At 43.7% G+C, this 22,434-nt stretch overlaps 1 protein-coding gene across 1 annotated transcript in view; it reads right to left on the reverse strand.

Moving 5' to 3' along the window:
- LOC136628286 (spindle assembly abnormal protein 6 homolog) overlaps nt 1–22,198 on the reverse strand; it is a 44,003-nt gene extending 21,805 nt beyond the window's left edge. Inside the window, exons 1-4 of the mRNA XM_066604065.1 lie at nt 22,049–22,198; nt 5,802–5,862; nt 3,326–3,405; nt 1,877–1,981 (exon numbers count right to left, since the gene is read on the reverse strand). Of these exons, the coding sequence (XP_066460162.1) occupies nt 1,877–1,981; nt 3,326–3,405; nt 5,802–5,862; nt 22,049–22,113 (311 nt within the window). The 5' untranslated portion in view covers nt 22,114–22,198. The remainder of the gene's footprint in view (nt 1–1,876; nt 1,982–3,325; nt 3,406–5,801; nt 5,863–22,048) is intronic.
- Between the last annotated feature and the right edge of the window lie 236 nt (nt 22,199–22,434).

A 22,434-nucleotide genomic window follows, 5' to 3' on the forward strand; every position in this document is an offset into this window, starting at 1 on the left:
GGCGTGGAGGTTCTAGTCCCCTGTTGGGCCACCTCTAGCTTGGATGCAAGATGTGATACGGGTGGGCATGGAGGCTCTAGTACCCTGTTGAGCTACGTCTAGCTTGGATACAAGATGTGATATGGGCGGGCATGGAGGCACACAGGCTCCTTATGATACCCTACAGCATATTGGTTCACATTTTCTGTAACTGAGCCTCTAGATCATGCAGACTCGTAGCCTGTCGAAGTTGGCTTCCCAGATGGTGCCATACATGTTCTATTGGTGATAAATCTGTCAAATCAGGTAGGCCACAGGAGTGAGACATTGTGGACACATTCCTGTGACACCCTTGCTGTGTATGGCCAAGCTTTATTCTGCTTGAATACGCCTCTTGGAAGCACCTTCAACTCCAGAATGTCCTGAACATGTATCACTGAACGGTTATTGTCCCTTGTACCACTACTAGGGGGTCACTGACTGTCGTAGGTGATGCCCCCCCCAGACAATCACATCAATCGTGGAGGCAGTATGCCTCTCCACAGCAAAGGCAGGATTGAGGCGCTCACCCTTAGGTCTCCAGACATGAACACAGCTATGGTCTACACTGAAGACAACCCAATTCCACTCTATAGCAGTCCAGTTTCATCCTTCACAACACCACTGCAAACTGAGACAGTGGCAGGGTGTCAAAGGCAGTAGTGGACACCATGAGACCAAATGTCCTTCAGCCAATTGCCTGGAAAAGCTTCAGACACAGGAGCCAGTAATTATGGTGCCACCTGTCTCAAGCATTCAGTGATGAGGGGATTCCCTGCGGGGATTAACGGAACATCACACAATGTCTTTACGTGCAGCACGGACCTTACAGGCGCACATTATAGGCGCACAGGACTTATCTTTTGCAGGTGCGAGTATTTTGCGCCTCTATAAAAAAAAAGGCCCACAACTCTATTCATTTGCATATCTGCCTGAAATGTAACTGCATGTTGAGTTTTGCAGCAAGCCCATCGTTAACTTCTATATTCACCTAAATAATAACAGCCCATAAGTATCCAGTCAGGAAGATGAGCTTTGATCTCCTCTAGTATAACTGTGTGACAGGAGGATCCAGTAACTGATGGGTAGACAGACACTCCCCTCAAGATAATTGCTGTGGTAGATTCATGTAACAGCATCAAACAAACAGAAAAATTGACAAGAAAATAAATCCATATACCCAAACAGATCTGCGCTGCTCAGAACTAAAGTCACATGACTTTGGAAAGAGGCTGGGAGTTTTAAATGGAAAGGAATGACTAACCAAGGTAATGCTAGCTTTCATATATACTGGATCTGATCTCAGTTATTGGCGGCAGCGCCTACGACATCTCAAACTGGCTGGGGAAGCCTATAAACGGGACCTCAGAGGGTTGACCCAAAGCAGCTGCGTGGAACACAGCAGCCAAGAAAGGGTATATGCCAGTTTGTTACTTTACGGCATGGCGAACAGACTTACTAGAAAAATTTAACTCTGAACACCCCCTTTAGGCATCTAGGATCGGAGTTAGCTACAATCCCAACTGAGTGTTAGCTACATTTAACAATTGGCACCCACTGGGGATGAAGCTGGCTCAGGTTCCAAGAATGTACCAAACTGACCCACCCAGCTTCTACTGAACATATAAAAGTGGATGTCGAGAAAGGCTTAAAGCAATGCTTCCTAGTCTTATGTTACGCACTCCAATTCCATCTTCCAGCTATTTAAAAAATACTAATTCTCTTCTCATACATATGAGTCTTTGAGAAAGGTTTTTATAAATATTGTAATGCAGTAAACAGAGTTACACAAAGTACTAAAATCCAGTAAGTAATACTTATTAGCATGTGTACATTAAAAAACAAACATATCACATACCTAGGTATATTCTTGTCTTGTTCAGCTATACACTGCTCCAAAAGTTGTATGAACCTCTGTGGAAATGCTGAATATTCCACTAGTAGTCCTTGTTGGTTTTTCAGACTATAATCAAGGGGGAAAAAGTAATAAATAATTACTATATTTTACTTATACACACACACTTAGAGGCTTATCTCAAAAACATCCACATGATATTGTAGCGGACAAAAGTACGAACGTTGCAGGTCTGACCATTGGAACCACTAACAATCACTAAAACCAGATAGGTGATAAGAATCGGTCATAGATAACCCCTTTAAAAGGCTATCCCCATCACAGACATTTATAATATACCCATAGGATATACCAAAAATGTCCGATAGATGCGGGTCTCCCCTCTGTAGAGAACAGGGTCCCAAAAACTATCCACCTTGTAAGGCGGCCACCTCCACTGGATACCTTGATATAAAAAAAATAATGCTGTACTCAGATGTTATCTGTTGGTCAATAGGGAATTCTGTAACACATTACAGTGAGCTTTCTTGTAGTGGCTTACTTTTTTTCACCTCATGCCTTTTGGGGCTTGGCATCTTTTCAAAAATCACAGCATGCTCAGAGTAAGGTATTTTTCCTTGCATTTTCTTAGGGCAAAAAAAAATGAAGTGTTGGAAAAACGCTTGAGGCTGCCTTCACACTGGCGATTAAAAGAAAACAAAAAGCCAGATTTTCGCACAATGCGAGAATGAATCCTGAAGCAAATGATTTTTCAATGGTTTCCTTCACATTTGTAATGTTTTCACTCATGTGATGTTGCGGGAAAAAAGAAAAAAAAAAATCATGGCATGTCCTTTCTTTCTGCAATTTTTTTATCTCCCACGTTTCCTTATAAAGTCTCCTTTTTATCGTATCGCAAAGCAAGAACTTGCAATTTTCGTGTGATGCCATTTTAACATTAGAAAGCTCTATTGACTTTCGCCCTAAAAAAAAATTGCGGCAAAAATCACAAGTGACAGCGATGTTTTTGTGAGAAAAAGCAGTGTCGACGCTCAAAGAAAAAAAAAAAAAAAAAAATCGCGTGAACAAAAGGAGCCCTAAATACTGTACATATTACCCGAGGTGAAGACAAAGCTTTGTTTTCTAGGGGTACATTGACACAGCCGAACTCAATGCAGATTCTGACTCTAAAAACCATAGGTCATATGCAGATGCAGATCTTCAAACATTCCAGCAGCGTACAGGATAGACACTGCATAAAGTATCTAATCAATTAGAAACTAGAACATCTGAAGGGATATGTCCTTTTGTTCCCTCCTCTCCTTTTGTAACTGAAGTTATGCGTTTCTAAAATCAGCTTTAACTTTATTTTATTTTAGAATGCATATTTAAATCTGCTTTACATCAATAAACTACCTAGAATACACAACTGATAGAGCGCACGCCCAAATATACAGCCATGTAAAAGAGTACCTTAGAAAGTCTTCTTCCCCTAGAGTGAGATTGTATAGGAAGAATGGATCTGTATCATCCGAAAGGCGAACAATTAAATCCTAGTAAAAATTTGAGGGGGGGCAGGGGATAAGAACACAAAACAACTTAATTACATCCATGTAGCCAGGAAAAAAAAAATTTACACATTAGAATAAATTTCAAATCTTTCACACTACATTTGCCGTAAAGTTTTAGCATTTGTGCAAGGAAATGTGGCATAGATATAGAAGGCATCCGTAAGCCCCACATTTTCCCCCCACATAGTAAGTTCAGAGTAAGGGCTCTTTACATAGATAATAAAAAAAAATAAAAAAATTTAAAAACAAAACCCGTTGGATCGTGCCTATTGAAAGAAAATCATTCGGGTTAAACATGGCCAACGATGATTGGTTTGCTTGCCGTTCATTAAAGACATCCTTCACACAGGCGGCGATTCCGCGGCGGGATTTCCCACAAAATTTCTGCCTGTGCTCACTGCCATAGGATTGCATTAGATAATGCAATGCTATGCAGACAGCGGCGATTTGACCGCGTGAAAACTCGCACGGTAAGCAAATCACGGCATGTCCTACTTCCCACATAGAAACGTCACGGCTGAAGCACCGGCTCTGCTCTGCGCATTTGCCGGATGGGCGGCTGCCGGCACATAGAGCGGAGGAGACGGCAAAGCAGGTGAGCCACGGTAGTCACTGCAGGGGCATGGCTCGCATCCGGCTGCTAGAAGTCTCGCAGCAGGATCCAACCCGGCCGTCTGCAGGAGGCCTTGCGGAGGCATAAAAATGGTTTGCGTGTTAGTGAGTCATTAAGGTATGAACAGCAATCGTTCAGTTAATGAGAATCACTGGTACACTGCCTCGAACAACTTATTGATCAAGTAAAAGAAGGTAAAAATGATTAATCGGCATGTTTAAACTGGCTGCATTTTAAAGCAAATTACTCACTTCATGTAAAAGGAGCCCAAGCATGCCAGTACAGTGGGAAGTTAGAGGAGTATGGAAATACTCAAGATTTATAAGTCAGATGTACACTGGAAATGCAGTGTGAAGGCACCCTTAAGCCTCTTTCACACGGGCTACAAAATCATCACTACAAAACGCATGTATGTGAGGCTGCTTCCGCACATGCTACAAAATCTCACTACAAAACATCGCTCATGTGAAAGAACCCATTGGAAGCCATGGGCTTCACATTGTAGCAATGTTGTAGCAAGATTTTGTAGCCTGTGTGGATGCAGCCTCATGAAGCCCATGGTTTCCAATGGGTTCTTTCAGACTACAAAACATCGCTCATGTGAAAGAACCCATTGGAAAGCATGGGCTTCACATACATGCGTTTTGTAGCGATGATTTTGTAGGGAGACTTTGTAACCCGTGTGAAAGAGGCCTAAAGCCCCATTTACACACACAGGTCTCTCAAAATTCATCAGAAACTGACAGTTTTGAGGGATCATTTTGCAATAGCTACTCATGGGCTAATCAGTCCATTAGTAGCTAACTAGCAGGTGGTCTGTTCTCCAAATACATCGGTACTGTTCTCCAGCGGGGACAGCAGCTAAAAGAATGTTACAGTATCAGCTCTGCCCACGGAGATCTCAGCATGTGGTCCCTCTTTTCAGGGACGATTATTTTAAGCTGAGCTGAACTCAGCGATGGACGAAAAGTGCACGGTAAGGGCAAGATGGGCACACATTTACAAGCAACGATTATCGCCCAAAAGATGGCTCTTAAGTGAGCAACTGAGCGCAAAGTAAACAGACCCCATCATAGTCAATGGGGTCCGTTCAGCGCTGTTCGGTTCTGTCATAAGACAGAACCATTCGACCAGGGGATTCCCCTTCCTTGTTTCCGTAACGGACCAGGAAAACTGAATCACCGCCGCAGATGTGAAATCAGCCGAACTTATGACTGACAAAACAGACTAAATACATTTAACATAGCAACATTTTTTAGAGAAACTTTTACATATGCGTTTGTGGTCTATTGCAATCATTAGATACACAGAGGCTTCGAGTGCATACATGTAGGGGCGTGAAAAGTTAACTCCTCTTCTTACACTTACTTTTGCATTTCAGTTTAGCTTACATTAATAAATTTGAGATGGGCATATAATGTTATAGTCATGGTGAACCTATCCCTGAAAAAGGCCTATCAATGTTTTGTAGAAGTCTGACATCCAGGACACCAATGATCACTATCATGAACCGGACTGAATGGGCCCTGGCACAGCCGCAAGACAAGCTGACGTGCCTGCATAAATAATGGAGGATAGGCCAGCAAGGTTTCAGTCTGGGAGAAGCAAGCAGCCTTTGCACCTTGCCTTTAATGCCAGGTAGCCAAGTGTTTGCACCCAGAGCAGATTGCTGGCACTGAGGGAAATGGGATCCTGAGTAGGCCAAATGATAAATTGTCTACCAGCCAAAGCATAAATTCTAATAACCCAAATAATGTTGACCTACCTTTTTATATACAGGTTTTGAAAAAGAATGGGTTTCTACAGTCAGTCTGACAGTGGATCGCCTGTTAGAAAGCAACATTTGTAAGTAATAAAATTACATCCTTATCTAAATCCCAACAACTAGACAAAAAAACTGCGAATAACCAGCCTGTGCGATCATCGGGGCTGCAATGAGCGCTTTTGCTTGCTGTCAAGGGAAGCACTTACTGCCTGAAAATGTTCTTGTGCTTCCACACAGGCTACAACTAGGAGACAAGAACCGCTTTTAACCAATGAACACATTTATTTACAGCAAAGGTAAAGGCTCATTATTTAAGTTGCACGGGGCAGGGGGGATTATGGCGTTAAGGGAGTTTTCACATGGCTGAGAAAATCATGCCAGATTTGTGCATAGCGAGACGCTCAAATATGAGCCCCATTGTTTTGAATAGGGTCATACATATGAGCGAATTTTTTTCCCCATCACAGTGTTGCAGTAAAAAAATAAATAAATAAATAAAAAACGAACAAAAAAGAAAAAAAAACAATCACGGCATGTCCTATCTTTGGGTGTTCCATCAGAATGCCTCACATTGCATTGCTCATTATTTTCAATGGGGCCGGCAAAGCATCGCAAGGCACGCAAGGTGAACACGAGTATGATGAATATGATGTTTTTCCCACTGAAAACAAGAAACACTCCGCAATCCTCTGCTAAAAACGCAGTAGCAGATCACTACTTCCGCGACACACAATTTAAAATATAAGTGGCCAAATAAACGAAACAAACCTGAAGTAATACAGTCTATAACGAAAATTAAACATCTAGGAAAAGAGATGGATAAAACATGTACCAAGTCATATAAAAAGGATGTGAATTTGATAAAACCCAATGGTCAGCAAAACACAGCAGGTGTTAAGATGCTAGCAGCAATAGGTACAAACAAAATAGATGAAATGTGATGGATAAAATCCAAATAAGATTAAAACTTTGATACATTTTTATTAATAAACAGAGGAGCAATACACTGCTAGAATAATAGCGAGGATAAACTATGTCCTTGAATAAGCTACAGGGGCAACAAGGAAAGGGGAGAAACAACAAAAACATTTTATTTATATATTTAGACATATTCTTACTAAAGGAAGTAGAAGAAGAAGCCCCCAGTAAATTCACACTGTCTCAATCACCTCATCATGTCGATTCGGGAACAGTGTTTAGTTAAAACAAAAATCTAAGAAGGACTCCCTTTGCTTCAATTTAAGAAATCTATTGGAAACATGGACCAGTATCTGCTTGGCGGGAGTTACCCATAAAACATTAGGGTCAGAGATATGGGCTGCAGTGAAATGTCTAGATACGTTATGTAAAGGCTAAATCGTATTTTCTCCTCTGTTACCTTTTGGAGATCATCCCAATTACCAGCACTTACTCACTTCTATCCCTGAGCATATCAAAAATGTGGAGATTGAGATCATTCTCTAAAAAGCTGAAATGCTTTCTAGAGATCGTAAGGACCCTCCGACAACAAATCCTGGTCCAGACACTTATGAGAATGATCTAATTATTTGATTGGACCTACTGGTTCTGGTTCACTGTCTAGGGCTGGTGCTTCCAGGGGTAATAGCCACCACAGTTCTTCACAGATTCCTGTTGGACATACTAGTGGCCCTGGATTATGATACTAATGTGGAGGTTTTAGACCCTCCTCCCTCACTAGGGACCGTCCACCTGTCCCAGTACCCTCACCATTGCGGGTTAATGAAAATGCCACTGGTGTGGCAATGGCCTCAATGCTATTGAGGCTTGTGCTGTGATTAAAATACCCTGTATGACCTCACTTTCAGGAGTTCCCATGAATGCATTCAAACTTGAGGAGCTCATACACCTTGAGGAAGTGACATTTACTGCTCAAACTCTAGTTAGTTGTTCCTGAAGCGGTCTTTCTTCCATCAATATAGGTAACACAAATCCGCTTAGAGTGTCAGAATTACACTGCCCAAAACTGATTTTGTTTCTGGCTCAAAATCAGAGTATTCTGATGTATTTTCCTCCGCTGAATTCAAAAATCCCCATAAAAATGACCAGTTAGCTCTTGCTTTGGAGATACATTGACATGTCATTTTTTAGAGTTTACATTTTTTATTTTGTGGCAATTTTTTAATAATTTTTTTCTTTTGGGAGGGTGGAGTTGTCACACCTCGCAACTACATAACACAACATTCTTCATATGTTTGTAGATTAACATAATAAATGTTGCTATGACTGGGTTTCATATTGTTTCTGGGTTTTTTTTTCAGAATTTCTGGTTTTGGAGTGCTTTTGAAGTACAAAATTTGCAATATCAAAATGCCACAAAAATCTGTAAATTTAGTGAATAATTTTAGTTACATTTGAGGTGAAATAACATTTTTTGTCACAAAAACGCAATCTGACGCTTCTTGTGAAGACTGCCTACCATCATTATTTTGGTATGAAGGTAGGGGACCAGGATAAGTCATGGGCTCCACTTATATGTTGCAACTCTTGTTCAGTTAAACTACAATAATGGCTGAAAAATAAAAAAATGATCTATGGCTTTTGCTGTGCCTATGGTTTGGTGGGAGCCTACAAACCATACATCTGACTGCTATTTCTGCTTGACTCCACCTATAACGTCAGGATTGTCAATGAAGAAAACAGGAACAGTTCAATATCCAAATCTTCCATTTGCTATTCGACCTACTCCACATTCAGATAGTTTACTAGTTCCTACTCCACCCCAATATTATGAGCTTGAAGTAGAAAATGAAGAAAGTGTGGAAAAAGGAAGAACCCAACAAGCCTTCCACATCCCATGACCTTTACTTTGAGGGAAAAGATGATACACCATACAGACTTCTCCAAGCTTAGTTTGAAAGCTGTATTATTTCACAACGGCAACAGTCTTTCTTCTATTCCTGTTGGTCATGCAGTTCACATGAAGGAGACTTATGCAAACATGACAGCCCTCCTCGACTCAATCAAATATGCTGAGCACAAGTGGAAATTCTGTGGCGATTAGAGATGAGCGAGCGTACTCGCTAAGGCAAACTACTCGAGCGAGTAGTGCCTTATGCGAGTACCTGCCCGCTCGTCTCAAAAGATTCGGGTGCCGGCGCGGGACCGGAAGGAGAGATCTCTCTCTCACTCTCTCCACCCTGCTCACTCCCACAATTCACCGCTCTCCCATGCCGGCACCCGAATTTTTTGAGACGAGCACGCAGGTGCTTGCATAAGGCACTACTCACTCGAGTAGTTTGCCTTAGCGAGTACGCTTGCTCATCTCTAGTGGCGATCTAAAAGTCATCGCGATACTCTTAGGAATGCAAATGGGGTACACTAAATATGGTTGCTTTTTATGTATGGGGGACAGTAGGATAGGAATTCACATTACATTCAAGTTGACTGGCCGGCAAGAAATCTTGACTACCGAGAAGAATGTCGTTGCCGAGCCTCTCATGGACCCAAAGATGTTCTTCTTCTACCCCTTCATATAAAGCTGGGTTTAATGAAAACATTTGTCAAAGGTATGAACCATGAAGGACAGGCACTGAAGTACTTAATAGACAAATTACCTAGACTGAGTGATGCAAACGTTAAGGAACGTATTTTTGTTGGGCCCCAAATTTGACAACTTGTAAAGGATCCTGCGTTTGACCAAGTTTTGGAGGAAGAAGAAAAGGAAGCTTGACAAGCCTTAAAGGGAGCTATTCATGGATTCTTAGGCAACAAAATAGATGACAACTACACTCAGTTGGTGACAATACTTCTGGAAAAATACCATCAACTCGGATGCAACCTCTCTTTTAAAATCCATTTTCTCCACTCCCACCTAGACTTTTCCCCTCCTACTTGTGGACCTATCAGTGATGAACACAGAGAAAGATTCCACCAGGATATTTGTGTAATGGAACAGAGATATCAGGGCCGTTGGAATGAAGCAATGCTTGCGGATTACTGCTGGTCTGTGTGTAGGGATGCTCCGGAACCCACTTACAAGAGGCAAGCCAAAAGAAAACGATCTCATGAAGTTACCACATGATTCTGTTCACGCTGAACCACCTGCCAGGAATTCCTCCATCAATTTAGAACTCTTAGGCCTCATGTCCACGGGGAAAATCAGGCCCGCTACGGATTCTCCATGTAGAATCTGCAGCGGGTCCCTCCTGCCCCGCGGACATGAGCGCTTAAAATAGGAATAAATCAGAATTAACTTACCTCTCACACGCTCCGGATACTTCCTTCGCTTCGCGTCATCTTCTCTCATTGCGGCCGGATCTTCTTTCTTCGGCTCGGCGGATGTGCATGAGGACGTCGGTCACGTGCCCTGCGCATGCGCCGGGCCGATGCAAAATGATCCGGCCGCGACTGAAAGAAGATGGCGCCGCGGCGAAGAGAAGAACCGGAGCGTGTGAGTAAAATCTGATTTTTGTGTCCCGCGGATCCGGACGGCTTCCATAGGCTTCAATAGAAGCCCGCGGGAGACCCGCATGAAAATGGAGCATGGTCCAGATTATTTCATGCTCCATTTTTAAAAAAATCACTTTTATTGACGATCCGCGGGTATTTCTCTACCCCGCGGGTGGTCAATGCATCCCTATGGGATGCGGATCCGCGGGCGGGAGAAGAGTTAAAATCCGCTGCGGATTTTAATTCTTATTTTGCCCGTGGACATGAGCCCTTAGAATGTAACGGTCATTAAAAAAAATTTCAACTGCTCTTTCAATGTTGTTAACATATGTAATTAAAATGTATCATTTTCTCTTAATCCATTAAAATAACATAATTCCACCTATTGTATAATCACAGAAACTAGAGCTAATAAAAAAAAATTATTTGCCATATTCATTTTTCTCACCCCAAAACATGTAGGATTTGACTCATGAAGTTAAGGAAACATTCCAAAATATTTTTTTCGTTGGCCAGTGTTATCTATTTATGATGACCTAGAGACATTATCCCAATCCTGTAAAGATCTTGGTCATCTTGCCAGTGACAGGGAGAGTGATATACCTCCCAGTGGCAAGGTTGCCCTGTCAGTTTCAACGGATGCCCCAGTTTGTACTGATATATGCACTGTGCAACTAGATTCTTGCCCCAGCACCACTTCTACAGGCTCTTTTTTAGAGCTTCTCTCCCAAATCAGTACCCAGACATTATCCACCTTAAGACCTGTCCAATATTCCAGTTGGGTCCTGGCATCCCTATTAATGAGCCCCAAGAATGAAACCTTGACCCAGTTCTTTGCAACTATACCACAGTCCTCCGTAAAAAGAAACAAAAAGAAAAAAAATTAGAGGATGTAGGGGTTGAAGGAAGTCGTAACAAAAGCGACAGCCTGCCTGAAGAACAGCAAGATCAGACAATGAGGATTTTTAAGTTTATCTAATTCTATCTTCAGTGAACATGCAGTATCATTATGAGCTAACATTTTATCTTACTATGACTATTAAATAGTTCACAGTTGTTTCTGGACCTAAACAGCTTTGTCTGCAAGTTGACATTGACACTCCATCTTTCTATTGCATCTAGACCTGTAGCTACTTATGTCTCAAACCACTGAGGCTCCTTCGCCATTTTGGAAGACCGAAGTAATCAGTGTGGACCTTGAATCTAAATCTCACGTTAATCCTATTCAATATAGAGGTTCTATTATTGATACTTTCTCTTTATTAGTTAATAGTAATTCACGTTGCATCAAAACCCCACATCCTTCTACTAACAATAAACTGACAGTTAAAGAAAAATCCGCTTTAAAGACTTTGATAGGTAATGACAATATTGTGATATGAGCTGCTGACAAGGGTGGTGCGATCGTCATTGAAGACAGAAGAGGTTTAGAGAAAATATTTAACATCCTTTCTGAAACTAGGCATTATGCACCTTTAGGCTTCATTCACACGAGTTCATATGTGGTGCGTTTTTACAGCCAACCGATATACGTGACCATCTGAGGCATTGGTTTCCAATGCATTCGTTCACACGGGCGAATATACGGTGGGCAAAAAGATAGTTCTGGAACTATCTTTTGACCGAGATATGACAGTGGCTCCCATAGACTCCTATGGAAGCTGGGAAAAAAAAGGAAGGGGGAAGGCAGTTTAGCAGAGTTGACTGCGAAAAGCTTACAGGTGCCTCTATTTAGGCATTTGAAGGCATTCTGAGAATTTACGCCGAGCGAGGGCTTTTTGGGGTGCGACCTATTCTTTGTTAAAAACGTCGTTAGCAGTTGTGTGAATGGACGATAAACACCAATTATCCCTGGCCGTGATTGCAGAAAACCATCCATTTGTGCGAATTAATGGCCCGGACCAGAAAACGCAAAAACGCATAGAGCCTTCAACATGTAATCCAACCACCTAACTTAAAAGGGTTCTGTCAGGGAAAAAAATAAAAATCATACTCACCTGTGCCTTACAGGGCAGGTGACTCTGGTTATATGGTTAGTTTAGGATTATGTAAGGTTTTGTTTTTTAGGTGGTGGGCATCACAAAAAAAAAATTAAAAATTAAAAAAAAATAAAAGGGTATTGGGTTGTTATTATTATTACTACTTTTGTTATTGTTATTATTATATAATTGTTTTGGCGTGAATTTTCAGTTATTAGTCAAGTTTTCTTTCTTCTTTTTTGGGATTTCAGGCTGGATCCTGTGAGTTAGGGATATGTTTTCTTACATGTGGGTATATTGTTATATGTAGTATGTAGTGCATATGTATTAGTGAGTATGAGTGTAGTTTTGGAGTGCAGGTTGGTGTAGTGTGCTGTATATATTATTTGGACCAGGTGGACCTTTTGCTTTTGTTCCTTTGTCCTGAAGTAAGGCAAAGTCCAGTTAATATAAGTGATTATTTGTTTTTGTTTTATGTTTATGTCTTATGCCAAGTGAGCGATATTTATGTTCTGTTTATTGTTATGTTTTTCACTTTTATAATAAAAAAGATCTACAGGGCAGGTCACTGGGAGGCTGCTGTTTTTCTTCTTTCCCTCTGGCAGCCATTCGATCGCAGGGCAGAAGCTGGCAAAGTACTAGCTTCCGCCCCTGCTCCGGTAATTCCTGCCGCCCGGGTCACTGGTAGACACGACACAAGTGACGCATCGCCCACTAATTGGCCTGGCCACATCTAACCTCAGCCGTCCTCGGAGAGCCGACGGCGAGTGCGCATGCGTCCCCCTTCCCGGCGCACTTGCTGCGGACTCTCCGAGGACGGCAGAGGATATACACGGCCAAAGAGCGCACATGCGCGCGCAGGAGCTGGCCCCTCGTGTGCCAGGTAAACAGCGGAGGGAAGAACAATGGGATTAGCTTTCTTTTTTTCATTCTTTTCTTTTTACAGCTTACACTTTACAGGGATGCAGGGCAGGATGCAAGCGAGTATACCTTTTTTATTTTACTTACAGAACCTCTTTAACCCCTTAGTGACGGCCCAATAGTGTTTTTACGTCCTGCCATTGCAGGACGTGTACGGAGGGAGATAGCGCCGCTATTTCCCTCCATACAGAGCGGGCATCAGCTGTTTATTACAGCTGACACCCGCGGGCAATAGCTGCAATCGACCGCGCGGCCGATTGCAGCTATTAACCCTTTAAATGCCACTGTCAGTTCTGACAGCGGCGTTTAAATTCCCCGAACAATGTTCGGGGGTCCCGTACGCCCTCCCCACGGTGAGATCGGGGAGCCGTGCGGGTGTCATGGCAGCCGGGGGCCTTCTGAAAGGCCCCCGGGCTGCCTTAGGGGGCTGCCTATCAAGCCATCCCCTTGGGGAAACATCAGGACATTCCGCACTAAATGAGCCCTCACACAACTATGACGCCAAAAAAATAAAAAAGTTATTGTGCACAGAAAATAGAGACAGAAAATAATTTAAAAAAATTAAATAACTTAAAAAAAAAAAAAATACAAGTAGTACAAAAAAAACCCAAAAAACAACACTATACAGGTTTGGTATCATAGTAATCGTATTGACCCATAGAATAAAGTTATTGTGTAATTTTTGTTGCAGTTTGTGCGCCGTAGAAACAGGACAGACCGAAACATGGCGGAATGTCATTTTTTTTTTCAATTTCTCTCCACTTAGAACTTTTAAAAAGTTTTGCAAAAAACAAGCCCTCATACAGCGACGTTGATGTATAAATAAGGGAGTTACGATGTTTTAAAAAAAGGGGGGGGGGGGGGAAGAAAATGGAAAAAAGCAAAAAAGCTCCGTCACTAAGGGGTTAAAGCTTACGATGAACTTATTTACACTGCCTTTTGGGAGGGTCTCTTAAAAAAAATTTAAAAGTTCGTCAACAGTAAGAAACTGTCTTTTTTTTTTTTTAAATATTATTAAATATTCCTAAGATCCACAAGAGGCCATATAACCCTTCAGGCCACGCGATTATTCCAGAAATTAATTAGTAACTTATTGCCTTATATTGATTTACAGCTTACAAAAAAAATAAATAAAAATGGGTCGTCAAGCTACCATCTTACCTTAGGGACTCTATGCAGTTAATCTGCGAGCAACATGATCTGGATTTTGATTACACTGATGTTCTTTTCATTACTGCCGATGTGTTGGCTCTATATTCTAATATTCCCCAAGATCAGAGTCTGAAGGTTGTAGATTTTTAATGTTTCCTCTAACCCTAATATGCTTCTGCCTTTCTACGGCCTCTTTGTCAAAATGTATTTCTTTTATTTTAAAATGGTAACGTCTTTCAAGGTGCTCTATACCTGCAGATAAAGGGATGTGTCATAGGGAAGTGTTTTGCCCCAGCCTATGCCAATTTTTATATGGACGAGCTGGAGCTGGGTCGTGGTCGTCATCATCATCTTGAACACCCCTTCATTAGAAACATCCTTAATCATCGATTTTTCTCTTTACGAAGAGGGTGGAACGTCCTGTGCAAATTAATTTATTGATAGAATTTAGCCTAACTCATTTGGCCTTACCTTTACCCACCACTGTTCTAGTGATCGGACAGAATTCTGGAGGCACCTAAAATTACCTACAGAAGGTCTGACTTTACATAAAATGTTAGCCCCTATCAGTTTGCGCAGGTCAGTACCAAACCCCACTACTATATTAACCATTATTGAAAGGAGAGTTAGTGGGTATTAGTGCAGTATGTCTCCACTGGAAGACATGGGTTGGCCGGGCTGAGCTACAGGTAATGCCCAGGTCATGCCCACAGCTGCCAATTGGCTCCTGCACACCTGCCTTCACAGATTTCCCACACTCATGTCCGTACGTCTCCCCATACACACTTGTACCAGCCATACCCCTGACAGATAACACATCGCTGCTACCCCCTGTTCCCCGCTGGCCCTGCTCTCACCGTCCATGCTGCCCCCCTCCCCTCTCCAGGCTGCAGTCTCTTCTCTTCGCATACCGGGCCATCCCCGACAGCTCATACATCTCTGCTCCACCCCTGCCGGTCCTGCTCTCATCATCCATGCCATGCCACCCCCTCTTCCCTATAAGTCTCCTCTTCCCACCACACAAATGTCGCTGTCCACGGGGGATGCTCTGCAGGTCACAGAGGTCCTGCGGAAAAAATGCTCGGCTTGGAGCTCGCTCAGACACGGGAAATCTGTGAAGGTGTGTGTGCATGGGAGCCAATTGGCAGATGTGGGCGTTAGCTGTAGCTCAGCCCAGCCAACCCATGTCTTACAGTGGAGACATACTACACTCATACCGAGCTAGTGTTTGTGTTGCCAAGCCATTTATCATAGAACTAGGCGTTTTACATCATTGTTACCTGCGAGGAATTCTCCATTAAATTTGGGCTTAAATTGCAACTCTAATCAGGTTATGTCCAATGTCTCCGTGGAATATAGTATGTAGGGCACACAATACAAACCTCTGCATAACGAGAGAAATAGACACAGGTCGAACACTTTAAATGGTTTCACTTTACATAGCTTATTGTAGACATTTCACTATAGCCCATAACTTTGACCCTAATAATTTAAGGGTAACTCCCACCGAGCAGATACTGGTCCACGTTCCTAATAGACTTAAGTTGAAGTTTGTAAAGTAAAAGAGAAAAACTGCTTTGCGCTCGTCGGGAAAAAAAAAAAGGATAATAATGTCGGGTGAAATTTATTAATATACAAAGAGGGACGCATTTCGGCAATCGACATTAGCCTTTTTCAAGCTCAATTACAAATACAGAGTCCACACATACATTTATAAGAGGCATAAAGCTTACTCACATGCTGTAGCCAGCTTCATACACGCCGGAGAGAATCAGCAGCGATTGAAGCGAGGGGCGGAAACACTCCTCCCAATAGCGCGCTGACGTCAGAAACAACATCAACGTAAGGGTGCGTCACATGGAACGCAATAAGCGTTCCATGTGTTTAAATAAAAACCTTATTGGAAGCCGTCCAGAGAGACAAAAGCACTGCGTGTATGAAGCTGGCTACAGCATGTGAGTAAGCTTTATGCCTCTTATAAATGTATGTGTGGACTCTGTATTTGTAATTGAGCTTGAAAAAGGTAAATGTCGGTTGCCGAAACGCGTCGCTCTTTGTAGATTAATAAATTTCACCCGAAGTTATTATCCTCTTTTTTTCCCGATGAGCTCAAAGCAGTTTTTCTCTTGTACTTTACTATTGATCAAGCACCCGTATAGGCGTTTGCTGCTTGTTCTTTTTTGCTGCTCTCTGTTGTGCCACGAATGGGGGATTAAAAGAACCTTCTACAAGCCTCCTTGGATCATCGGTGTCTGCGGGGATTATCTAGCCTGATTCTCCTCGCACGGCACCAGGTGAGTGAATGATTGATTGTTCTTTACTAAAATTTAGCGAATTATTGGATAACTTGGCACATCCCTAATTTATCTTAAGTTGAAGTTTGCATTTTTTAAATTGAACACACTGTTCCCAAATGGACATAATGCAATGATTGAGACAGTGTGAATTATATTTTATTTTCTTCCTATAGGAAGAATATACATTTTTTTTATCATCTTTTTAACATTACTGAAATTATTCTTATAGAGAAAAAAAAAGGTTTGATTTTTGTGAGAAATATTTTATACGGTAGTAATGCAAATTCCTCCCTTCCCCCCTTTCTTGTTACTTTTGTGCCTTTCTTCCCAGGGACTTAGTGCAGCTTCATACAGGCATATGCACTTTTTGAGAGAGCACAAATACATTGTGCCATGAACGAGTCTTTTTTGTGTGCGTATCCACTTATTTTACTGTATGTTTTTGCTTGGCATATTGCGCAGGAGATACAACCAAGAGCCAATTTAAATGACTGTTTCGCCTAACAAGTTCTAAATGTTTTTTCATATGGAATTGCGCAGCATATTGCACATCCTGTTGTGTATCGCACGTGTATTTGTGAACCTACCCCCCATTGGCTTTTATAGGGCCCTTTGGTGCGTAAATGTGCACAGAAGGAGGGCATGCTGAGTTATTTTACAAAATAGGAATGGACCTATTGAAATAAATTGGTTCTATTCTCTGCACTAATTGTGCGTGCGCAAATACACTCTTGTGAGGCTACACCAAGGTCAGTCTCACACGACCGGATTCTAATTGTGGATTCCGCGAGCGTCTGATCCGCTGTAATACGCAATTCAATCAAATGCATTGAGTTACACAGTTATGCTCACATTGGGGTGTTGAAATTGGGTCATCTGCTCATGGAAACATAGAACGCAGCATGTTCTATTTTACCCCAGATGTCCACAACAGAGCCTGTTCCCTATGGCTGTGCGTATGTACGTCATTGTTAAGAGATGGTGCGGGAAATTACATTTCTAAAAAGTGTACTGCGCATAATTGCCAGCGCAAATGTGCGGCCATGAGTAGTACAATTACCTGACCGTACTTAGGGTCAAGGCCGGGCTAACAGCTGAAATCTGCATATGGCTGTGTCTGCTCATTGGGGATTGTTTATCCTCACTATTATTCTTGCAGGGTATTGCTCTGTTCTATTTATTAAAATATTATAAATATTATTAATATTCCTGTGGGATTTTATCCCTCAAATGTCCTCTATTTTGTTTGTCTTTAGTGCTGTTAGCATCTTAACAATGGCTGTGTTATCATGCCATAGGATTTCATTTTATGTTTGTTTTATTCATATCTAGAGATGAGCGAATGTACTCGTTAAGGGCGATTTCGCAATTGAGCATCGCTTTTTTCAAGTACCTGGCTACTCGGGTGAAAAGATTCGGGGGGGGGGGGGGGTGATGTGGTGGAGCGGTAGCAGTGGGGAACCCCCCACTCACCCCCCGAATCTTTTCACCCGAGTAGTTAGGTACTCGAAAATAGCGATGCTCGATTGCGAAATCGCTTTTAACGAGTATGTTCGCTCATCTCTATTCTTCATATGTAGATGTGTTAAACACGTGCTGTATTAGCGCGATACTCAGCTGATGAGTCGCGCTGAGTTATGATTTGGCACGGCTAGGCTAATTGCATAGAGTCGTTGCCATTCACCATGAATGGCAGGAGCCACGTCACACAAGTAACAAAAAGTGCAGCTGAAAGACAGCTGGCAGTCTGCACTACAGATGTTGCCCATCAAACTTCCATGTTGGTGCTGCCATGTCTATCTGTATGGCAGCCCAAAGCACAAAGTCAGGGTTTTGCAGATCAGAGAAAGCTACCTACTTGAATGCATAGTGCTTATTGTACCATTTAGTGGAGGGGAAACAGTAGCATGGGGCTATTCAAAATTTGGGCTATGCCTACTAATTTCGAGTGAACGTTAATGTTCTGCCACAGCTTACACAGACATTTTAGACGACTGTATGCTTTATGGCAACAGTTTTAGATGGTATTTCCCTGTTACAGCAGGACTGTGCACTGTGAAAGAAGTAGGGTCTATAAAACCATACTCTGAGGAGTTTGATTTGGCAGAACTCAAGTGGTCTACAGAGCCTTGACCAAACCTCTATTAACCCATAAGTGATCACCCATAGGTTTTCTCTTAATGATGGACACAAACAGGCTTCCTTCCAATGCATGTGCCTTTTTACAGTGCTATACAAGAAGCCAGGTGCCAGTGTACTGGCCCGGAGGGTCCTACAGGATAGCCACACAATCTTTAGTCCTGTAACACCTGGCTATGTGCTCCTGTGGAGACATAGAAGGTATCGTTCAGAGGAGAGACCCCGTCTCTCCACTTCTCCACAGGCTTAAGTTATTCTGGCTGGTAGCAGCTTGCTCCGGATTGGCTGCTGCCATAGAAATCCCTTATTGGTACGGGCGGGGGGAGGGAGAGAAGAGGCAGGATGTGGTTAGAGAGAAAGTGTGGGAAAAGGAATAGGAAGTTAAGGAGGAGTTAGAGAAGAGTTGTTGAGGAGTGTGTTTGGGAGGTGAATGAGAGGAGGTGTGCAGCAGAAGTAATGCTGCTGGAGTGAGGAGGAGAAGTACCAAAAGGGTACAGAATTGAGTACGGAGTGGAGGGAACAGTCTACATAACAGTGAGTCATACGAGCCCCTGCTAGATGCAAAGACAGGGAAGTGCAAGCGGCCCTACCAGGAGGGGAGAGACTCAAACGCATTGCACAAAAATCGCAAAGCACAAACTTGCAATGTGTTTTTAACATTAGAAAGTCCCATTGACATTCGCGTTAAGAAAAAAAAACGCAAGTGGGTAGGAGCCCTGAGTTGGCTACCTGCACCATTCAGAGATTGAACTTGCAACCTTCAGGTCATAAGCGAAAGCTTAGGACTGTATTTCTGTTGCCTTAACATAGTGGGCTCATAATATACAATACATGAGAACCCAAAATAATGCCATTAGAAAAAACAATACAAACTTGTCCCACAAAAAGAACAAGTCCCCATATGGCTAGGTCGATGGATACATTATAAAGTTATAGCTTCTGGAATGCAGCGATTTAAAAAAAAAAAAAAAACGGAAAAATTAGTTTGTCATTAAGGCGCAAACATGCTTCGTCACTAAGGAGTTAATATATTCTTAGACCAGTGTATGAAATGCCAGTCTACGTAAAGATGGCGCTGCCATGCAGTACAGCAGAAGCCTCGTAATGTATTTGGCACATCTTTCAGGCCGTCTTTGCACCAAGGCTGAAATCTACAAGGCTTTCTGGTATAAATTGTGGGAAATCTGATAGCAGGCTAGGCAAAAAAGGAACTTGGCCCACTTGTCAGCATAAAAAGGCCAAAGGTTTTAGCTTACAGCATATGCAATAATTTATGACTTTTCAATATGCCCCAACATTTGAAGACAAATAGTAATGCACTAAATGCTTCAGTAGACATACAATCAAGCAAAAAATAAATAAAAAAGTTAAAATCTAGTAGCAGAACTAACGGAAAAAATAAAATAATGACAGAAGATTTAAAAGCAATAGCAAATGTTTTAATACAGTCAGCTAACCTCTTAGGGTACATCTACACTACAGGGATCAATGAGGGATTATAACGGACATTTGGGGCAGCCAACCCCGGGCCCGAGGCCACAGGAAGAGTAGTGAGCTTATTAATGTGCTCACACTGTATTCCGATGCCCGATGCGATCGTGGAACAGGTGCACAGCATGACGTCTACAGTCCTTGGAGTACAGCGAGAGCCGAAGCTGATGGAGGAGTGATGGCACCATGCTGCACACCTGTTCCATGACCACGCTCGGTATCGGAAGACAGTGTGCCAGCCGGCACTTCCGCACACATCCGGAGTACAGAAAAAAGGAGATTCGGACAGGTAAGCAGGGTCGGATTCTGATCCACCCATGGCCATGAGGTCTTAGGGGCACTGAAAAGTTGATTTGGGTCTACAGAAGCTGGATAGGGAGGGTGTGCAGAGAAGAGTCATAGAAGAAATCTCAATGGCAATCTGGACCCAGAGAGAAGAAATCCCAAATATGAATGGCTGCAAACAGAAACAACATCACCTGTGATCGCTGGAGCTGAATGTAATCACCATCACTGTATAGAGTCAGTATTTGAGTACATTATACACTAAAGATAAACCACTGCATCTAAGCCTGCCACATTATAAAAGGATGTCTTCTAGAATCTTAGGTATTTTTTTGGTGGGGTGCGGATCAGGCAAATTCAGACATGGCAAACTTGCATCGGATGTTCTGGAGCGGATAAATCTGCATTAAAACCCACACCAGATTTCACCCCATCAATTGAAGGGATCAAACAACTTTGATCCTGACCTTGTGACCAGGTTCTTGCTGCCCGTGGGTCAGATATTAATAAAGTTACCTGAAAGCGCTACAAATAACAAGTCCCCCCCCCCCCACACTCCTTAGCAGCATTTCAGTATAACACAATGCGACCGTTCTATTGAAACAATACCATTGTTTCAGCTGTATCCCGCTCCCTGATGACAGGTCGGGCATGAAGAACACAGCAGTCCAGCTCTGTTCTCCATACCTGGCACGGAGCGCTCGGCTGTATAACAATGGGGACACCCCGCTTGTCTTCTGCATCCTCCGCTCTGAGCGCTCGGCTGTATAACAACCGGGGAGCAGCTGGATGCAGAAGACAAGCAGGGACACCCCGTTTGTCTTCTGCATCCTCCGCTGGCAGCGCAAGGTGATCGCTCATCTTGAGCGATCATCTTGGGCTGCAAATGACACAACGACTATTGCTCAAAAGTCGCTTGAGTTACATCTTTTGAATGATAATCGTTGTGTCTAAATGGGCCTTTAGTGTTGGGGGGGTGTCACCAGGCCTGTGTGTTATATCTGCTATAGATTCCTCATATGCTCCACTGTAGCACGAAGCCTGTTGGGATGCTGATGCCTGTATGAGTGCAGTGATGGGGGCTCGGGGGCGCGACGGACGGACGGCCAGAGGGCTCGGGGGCGCGACGGAACGGACGGCCAGAGGGCTCGGGGGCGCGACGGACGGACGGCCAGAGGGCTCGGGGGCGCGACGGACGGACGGCCAGAGGGCTCGGGGGCGCGACGGACGGACGGCCAGAGGGCTCGGGGGCGCGACGGACGGACGGCCAGAGGGCTCGGGGGCGCGACGGACGGACGGCCAGAGGGCTCGGGGGCGCGACGGACGGACGGCCAGAGGGCTCGGGGGCGCGACGGACAACGGCTGAACCAGGCGGGTAGCTCAGGTGTGTGACGGCCGGCCACTGGGCACAGGTGTGTGACGGACGGCCACTGGGCACAGGTGTGTGACGGACGGCCACTGGGCACAGGTGTGTGACGGACGGCCACTGGGCACAGGTGTGTGACGGACGGCCACTGGGCACAGGTGTGTAGACGAGACGGCCACTGGGCACAGGTGTGTGACGGCTGCTTACCTCTCCTCACAGTCCCGACACTTGATAATAACGGAGACCAGCTTACAGAAGAGCTCTTCCACCATGGCGCCGCAGTCCTCTCCGGCTTCCTCCCGGGTCTCGCATGGAGCGCTACCTGTCAGCCAGCGTGGCTCGCCCCCGGCCGCACCATGCTCGCTCCGGTGTAATGAGACGCCTCACCTTGGCCGGCAGCTCCTCCCTCTTTACCTCCTCCCGTCTCTCCTGTGGGGCTTCGCGCCACCTTCCCGCCGCCCGAACCTCTCTCACCTCTGCCTGGTGTCACTTGCAGCCGCAGCGCCGGGTGTGAGGCAGACAAGTGAACAACCGCAGCTCACCTGCGGCCAGGTGTGTAAATACAGCCCGCGTGCAGGAAGCCCCTTCTAGAG

This window comes from Eleutherodactylus coqui, chromosome 5 (assembly GCF_035609145.1).
Source record: "Eleutherodactylus coqui strain aEleCoq1 chromosome 5, aEleCoq1.hap1, whole genome shotgun sequence".
Lineage (NCBI taxonomy): Eukaryota > Metazoa > Chordata > Amphibia > Anura > Eleutherodactylidae > Eleutherodactylus > Eleutherodactylus coqui.